Source organism: Ovis aries, chromosome 2 (genome assembly GCF_016772045.2).
Source record: "Ovis aries strain OAR_USU_Benz2616 breed Rambouillet chromosome 2, ARS-UI_Ramb_v3.0, whole genome shotgun sequence".
Taxonomy (NCBI): Eukaryota; Metazoa; Chordata; class Mammalia; order Artiodactyla; family Bovidae; genus Ovis; species Ovis aries.
The window spans coordinates 133943062-133949957 of NC_056055.1; the positions used below are offsets into that span (position 1 = coordinate 133943062).

A 6896-nucleotide genomic window follows, 5' to 3' on the forward strand; every position below is an offset into this window, starting at 1 on the left:
TAGAAAAGACCCTGATGCTGGGAAAGATTGAAGGCAGGAGAAGAAGTGGACAACAGAGGATGAGATGGTTGGATGGCATCATCTACTCAATGGACATGAGTTTCAGCAAGCTCTGGGAGATGGTGAAGGACAGGGATGCCTGACTTGCTGCAGTCCATGGGGTCTCAAAGAGTCAGACACAACCGAGTGACTGAACAATGCCACTACTAAAGATCCCACATGGTGCAACTGAATCTGCACAGCCAAATAAACAATTTTTTTTATTTTGAAAAAAAGAGAAATTCAAAATTACTTCTTTATTCTGAAACAAAGAAATTCAGAATTAAGAACTAGGAGACTGAGAATGTGAAACCCTGACACTCATTTGAAAAGTTTCTTAGTAGACCCTAATTTATCTGTTCAAAGGGAGGATGTAACTTCCAGGAAGGGGGCTATCACCATTGTTCATTGTTAACTTTTTTGTTCATCAAGTCAACACCATGAGAAACATTACCCAACTCACTCATACCATACACATACACATCCTAAAACTCCATAGGTTAACTTTACAAGACCTCAGATATTACTTCAACAGTGTCTCTTGTTGATAATAGTCATACAGTTTCATTATTGCTAAATAAACTCTTCAGTAATAGCCAGCAGAATAAAGAATTATGGAAGGATACTTGATAAGAAAACAGAACGATCATCCAAACCAACCCTCTTTGTTTTATTGGAGAAACTGAGACCAGGGAAGTTATTTTCCCTTTTAATCAGGAAACACAACTAGTGTTAACACACAATTATTATTTAGCACATGTGTGTGTGCATGCTAAGTTGCTTCAATCACGTCTGACTGTGCAACCCTATGGACTGTAACCCACTAGGCTCTTCTATCCACGAGATTCTTCAGGCAAGAATACTGGAGTGGCTTGCCATGCCCTTCTCCATGGGATCTTCATCTGGGTCTCCTGTCAGTGATGCCATCCAGCCATCTCATCCTCTGTCGTCCCCTTCTCCTCCTGCCCCCAATCCCTCCCAGCATCACAGTCTTTTCCAATGACTCAACTCTTCGCATGAGGTGGCCAAAGTACTGGAGTTTCAGCTTTAGCATCATTCCCTCCAAAGAAATCCCAGGGCTGATCTCCTTTGGAATGGACTGGTTGGATCTCCTTGCAGTCCAAGGGACTCTCAAGAGTCTTCTCCTACACCATAGTTCAAAAGCATCAATTCTTCAGCGCCCAGGCTTCTTCACAGTCCAACTCTCACATCCATACATGACCACAGGAAAAACCATAGCCTTGACGAGACGGACCTTAGTTGGCAAAGTAATGTCTCTGCTTTTGAATATGCTATCTAGGTTGGTCATAACTTTTCTTCCAAGAAGTAAGCATCTTTTAATTTCATGGCTGCAGTCACCCCTAAGAATGGGATGTACTAAATAGTTTAGAGCCCTCTAGAAATTCCTTGAAGATGTCAGTGATCTGCTTTATTAGTTATTACAAGTCCAAGTGACCACCCTGTGGCCATCTTTTATATTTGTTAGATATATCAATAAGACTATTAGAAAATATAATGTTTAAATCTTTACAATCTAAGCAAAAGATCTTTTCATACTGATGTTTAGGATTTCTTTCCATTTGGCTTGAATTTAAACACTTCTATCGAAATTATATTTCTTCCTAACATATAACTTCGGAAGCAGTTATAAGTGAGATCTTAAACAAAACTGTTTTGTATGTTTGTTGCATGTTCATGCCCCAGAAATATGCTATAGAATTTAAAGCCATGAAAATCCTGATTCCTATCAACATGGAGATTTATCAGTCCAGCTTGGTTTCACTTTAAAACCACAAATAAAGTTTTAACAATGGACATTTTTCTCAGTGAGAGGTCTATGATCAAACTAAACATCTCTCTGAAACTGATTAGGTCCTGAGGTTTTCAAATTCAATATTCGGCAAATATAGAGCATTTGTTTGGCTGTAAGAAATAATTAAGAACTTCAGAGTTTGTGCAATTCTCCTGAGCCTGCTCCTCTTTTCTGATAACATGATAATTGGACATAACCTCGTCTGGTCTTGGGCCTCACTTTATATAAGATTGAGGCAGAATAAATCACATACAATTAATCTTTTGAGGATCTAGGTGACATTGCTTTACGTTTGCACATCAGCAAGTCCTTTGTTTGCTAGTAGTCAAGTGCAGTAATGGAAATTTTTGTTATTAAATGCTTTATTTCTTCTTCCTCACTCCCAGCTATCCTGAATCCAGAAAAATAGACACATAGTCATTCTGTGAAGACAAAGGAACATTGAATAGTTAATTACATAACAGATAGAGCTGTCCACTGTGTATTCATTCTTGTGACGAGTTGCTAGAAGAGAAATTTGCATATTTAGTTCAAAATCTTATAAAATAGAAATGAGATGGATTGTTTTAGCAGTTTCATAGTTTGTGTAGTAACCATAACACTTCATGGAAGATCTGACTCAAAATACCACAAGGCTCTAAATAAATGGAAGAGGAATGCCATACAAACATCCGCAAAGCGGTATCTCCACTGACAAGATATATTTAATAATGTTTAAAATTCACTTTTCCTGTATAAACAGTATCACTGTAAACCTAGGGACGGCATTTGCTTTCTCAGAACTGAAGTCTCTTTCTTCCAGTGATAGGCCTAAATTTAAATCAGCAGAAGTCACTGAGTTGTTTTTGTAGCATTTTCATTGCTGGAAGGGACCTCCAGAGGTCACCTAGTTCGTCCCGATCTCCAGCCAGGACTCTTCCTCATACTGAATATAGCTGTATAGCGATCTGCATTAAGAAAGCTTTTAAAGATCCCTGGGGTTAGTCAAAAAATAGCTAATATTGGCCTGATTCATAGAATAGCATTATATGTATGTCAAAATAGCCACCTTCATCAGGAAAGACATCCATCAGGGCTAAGTGCTACTAGTAGCTTCAAAAGGGAAAGCATTATTTTCTCAGAGAAAAGGGTGGTAAATTAAGGAAATGACCAAGTGTGTTGCTATTTTTTTGTTTAAGTGTGCATTTGAATGCTTATCAAAAAAGAAACATTGACCACTGCAGGGGAAGCCCGGAAGTAGCTGTGGGCAAGCAGATCACAACTCTTTAACAAGTACTTTCAAATTGCTACAGAGCTCAGAGGGGGACTGTTATCTCAAACAAGAACTGATTAGCATCAGGTTAGTGATGGGCAGATGGTAAAACATAAGAATAATATTGACAGACCTGCTTTATAAATGGTATCTTTTCCCCATAATCGGCTGAGTTTGTTAGAGTTGATCGTTTTATTTCTTCAACTCCATCAAACTTTGGGTCCAATGGACAGGAATTTAAGTGTCATTTCAATTTTCTAAGACAATGACACTATTGTTTTATAGAGAAAGTATTTCTCCACAATTATTGGACTTCTGAATTATTGGATTGAAGTACTACACTAGAATCTAGAAATTTAGCTAAAAGGAGAGCTGATGCTCTTAGCTGGATTATTTCGGGCCTTTAAGCCTTTCAGTGAAACTTGATAGAGAATTTAGATAGGTCTATAACTTATGAAGTGAGGAAAATGAACTGCCCCTTCTCCCCACACAACTGTCCCAAGTATCTGCTTGTTTTTGTGTATTAACACCAGAGTTTTCCAAGTAATATTGTGTTTGGTTACATAAAAGCCTGCTCAACCATGGATGCTTTCAGGTGGGAACGGGGGGGGGGGCTGGATGGAAATAAGGTTAGAGGCTTTTTTTAAATCACATACCTTCTTGGCAACTTTCAAATTATTTTGTGCCTGGGGTGCGCCTTCAAAAAAATTCATTTGAAAATATATCATTAAAAAAAACACCACACATAAAGGTACCTCTATGTTCTTATAAGTTTAAACACAAAGTCTGGGTTACAGGAAGTGGAAAGCTTGACTACTGTACTGGCCTCTCCCAGCCTCCTCTGTAATTCTTGACTTTGAAAATGGGAATTCAGCCATTGAGACTTTTTGATGTGCAGCTGCCTTTCTCAGAGAACACTGACCAACTAACAAAGTCTTCAAGTTGTCTTTCTTCTTCCTTTTGTGAAAGCAAAAGACAAAAGGAAAAGGCAATGTCTCTTCAGTGTCTCCTTAGCTATACATCATCCCCACAGTGGACATCTAAACTTAATGTGCAGTCCACATATTCACCATAAAACTTGGGCACTTAAGGTAAGGAAATACTTCTATAGTTACTTGGTATATTGAGCAGAGTTAGGTGTTTTCCTCCCTTAAACTACTCAGATAATTGTCCCTAACTAGTTTGCATATACAGCCTTTAAGAAGTGTTGTTTTTTAAAGTTGCCAGCCTAACAAATTTCCATAGCAGAATTCCAAATAGAAGAAACTGAATCAGCTTTAAAGAAAGATCATCAAAATAAAGGAGTATAAGGAAAAGCAGAAAGTGGCACATTCTGTCATTTTTATTACCAAAAAAGTTCAAACCATTTACATGCTGACATTAAATGCCATATGTAAGTTCACTACAAGCAAACTTTTTTAAAAATATACATACTGTATATATTTACATTCAAGTTTGAGTAACTGGTGTCAAGGTATAGTTCAGGGTCTTTACTCACCCTGTGCATTTGTTCAGCTACTAACTAAACAGAGATTGTATCTTCACTTAGGCACCTGGAGAGGTAGAAACTGCTTTTTAAGCGTGGGGGGGGGGGGGCGACCTGTAGTGCAAATGTGAGGATCAGGGTTGAAGCAGCTTATACACCAAGGAGGCCTTAAGTATAACTAGCTTTGGTCATCAGAAGCTGAATATATGTAGCCTTGTCTTTTAAATTAAAACCAGATAAAACCTTGGGTAGATGCTCTTCTGAGCACATCAGGGGGTTGGCAGTTAGCAAGGAATGCTCTGCCACTCTGCAGGGGAAACTGCATATGAATAAGTTAGGCAACATAGCAGTAGGGCTGGGCTGGCAGCTGGGCACCTTTTCTCTGATAAGACACAATACACAGATGAGTGGCTTTAGAGACTTCAAATTAACATCTGTACACCCACAGCCCGGAACTCAGAAGCCACCAAGGTATTTCCTCTCCCGAGAGAAACCGCTCTTATTTCCACCATGCCCACCTCCATTCCAAACTGAGCTAATAAGTCCAGAGAGGGGTGGGGTGGCCCACGAGTTCTGCAGCCCACAGTTCGCCAGCGACGTGACTAAACCTCAGGATGGCTCCTGGGCCTGAGAGGGGCTCCCCGGGTTCTTGCCAGACTTGGCAGGGCTCGGTCCTGAGAGGGGAAGCTGGAAGGAAGCCACGGGGGTGGCCGAGGGCAGAAGCCCTTCCCGTTCCCTTTTCTTCTGTTTCATCCTGCGGTTCTGGAACCAGATTTTGACTTGGGTGTCATTCAGTTGCAATGAGTTGGCTATCTCGATGCGTCGGGCCCGAGTTAAGTACTTATTGAAATGAAACTCCTTCTCCAGTTCTGTCAGTTGCTTGGTGCTGAAATTCGTGCGGATCGCGCTGGAGGGGGTGGCGGCTCCATACTCCGCGAATTTGCCTGCAACGTAAAGACAGGGCGTCGTCAGCGTGGCGAGATGACACGGAGACGCGACTTGGGAGAGCTTTGGGGCCACACTAGAATCAGAGTTACTGAGCGGCCCTTCTGGGCCTCCGAACACAGCTGTGCCAAGAGAAAAGCTTCACGGAGCGCTCCTTCCGGCAATTTTCTCAACCCCTGGCATTCGGGGCACGCTCAATGCAATTCGCCTGGTTTAATAATGCCTGGGGCCGCGTGTTCCCCATAAGACCCAAACCGCCGTCCACAGGGACCGCTGCAGCGCGCCCTCGGCTCAGTTCCGCTGGGCAGGCTCGTCCCCAACCCCAGTCGCGTCCGTCCGTCCAAGGCTCAAGTACTTACTTTTCTTCGGCGCGTTCCTCTTCACTTTCATCCACTCGAACGTGCTGAAGGCGGCAGGGAGGCCGGAGGCTGGGGACGCACACTTGGGGTAGACGCCGGGAGCGGGGGACGCGGTCTGGAAGGCCCCAGAGTGGCCGTCGGTCGGCTCTTTGAGACGCGCCGAGAAGGGGCCCGGGTCTCCGAAGGCCGCGTAATCCACCTGGCCACTGAGGAGGAAGGAGCCGCCTCCAGAGAAGACAGCCGAGGTGGCGTAATGGACGTGCGCCCCGCTGTCGTCTGCCGGCCGCCCGAGCGCGCACGGTAACTCGTATGCGGGCGCAGACCCCGGCAGGCAGCAGTCCTCGCCCCCGGCCTGGACAGGTGCGGCGCCTGGCTCGTAGGCCCCCTCTAGGGGGCAGGGCGCGTACGCGGGCGCGGCAGGCCCGGGAGGCTGCGCCGGGGCGGCCGGGGGCGAGGGCCCCGCTCGCGCCGCGGCCAGGGGCAGGCAGCTAACAAACGCGCCGTCGCCGCTGCCCAGGGGGAAGGCGGGCTGCAGGACCATGGGCCGGGCGTCGGCGCGACAGAACTTGGGCGCGAAGCTCAGCAAGTCGCCGCCGTCCCGGCCGCACGACACGTAGTCGAGGTAGGAGCTCATGGTTCTGGCCCACCCACCGGAGGGCGCCGGCTGGGCCTGGGTGTGGGGTCCGCAGGACCGCCGCGCTCTGCGCCGTTCCGCCTCCCCTGTCTAGTCGACCTGCCCTCGCCGAGCCATGGCGAGCCAGCCGGGGGTAAATAGTGGCCTAATATAGAGGCGGGGGTGGCCACGTGGCGCCGGCCGGCCAATGGGCGCCGTCCCCGCACGGCCCGGGTCCCGACTGGCGCGCGGCTCCACGCGCCCGCCGGGCCGCCAACTTTGCCAAACAGGCGGGAGCCCGCCGCCCCGCGCCCCAACCCGGCCCGGGGGACAGCCTCTGGCCCCAGGGCTGCTTGGCTAAGGGCGGAGCCTGAGCGCTAAACGCCCGC

At 46.0% G+C, this 6896-nt stretch overlaps 1 protein-coding gene across 1 annotated transcript; it reads right to left on the minus strand.

Moving 5' to 3' along the window:
- Positions 1-4409: 4409 nt before the first annotated feature.
- HOXD1 (homeobox D1) lies at positions 4410-6648 on the minus strand. Its single transcript, XM_004004562.5, has 2 exons — positions 5895-6648; positions 4410-5534 (listed from the first exon to the last, which is right to left on the minus strand). The coding sequence occupies exons 1-2, from the start codon at positions 6526-6528 to the stop codon at positions 5200-5202; spliced, it is 969 nt and encodes a 322-aa protein (XP_004004611.4). The 5' UTR covers positions 6529-6648; the 3' UTR covers positions 4410-5199.
- Positions 6649-6896: the final 248 nt, after the last annotated feature.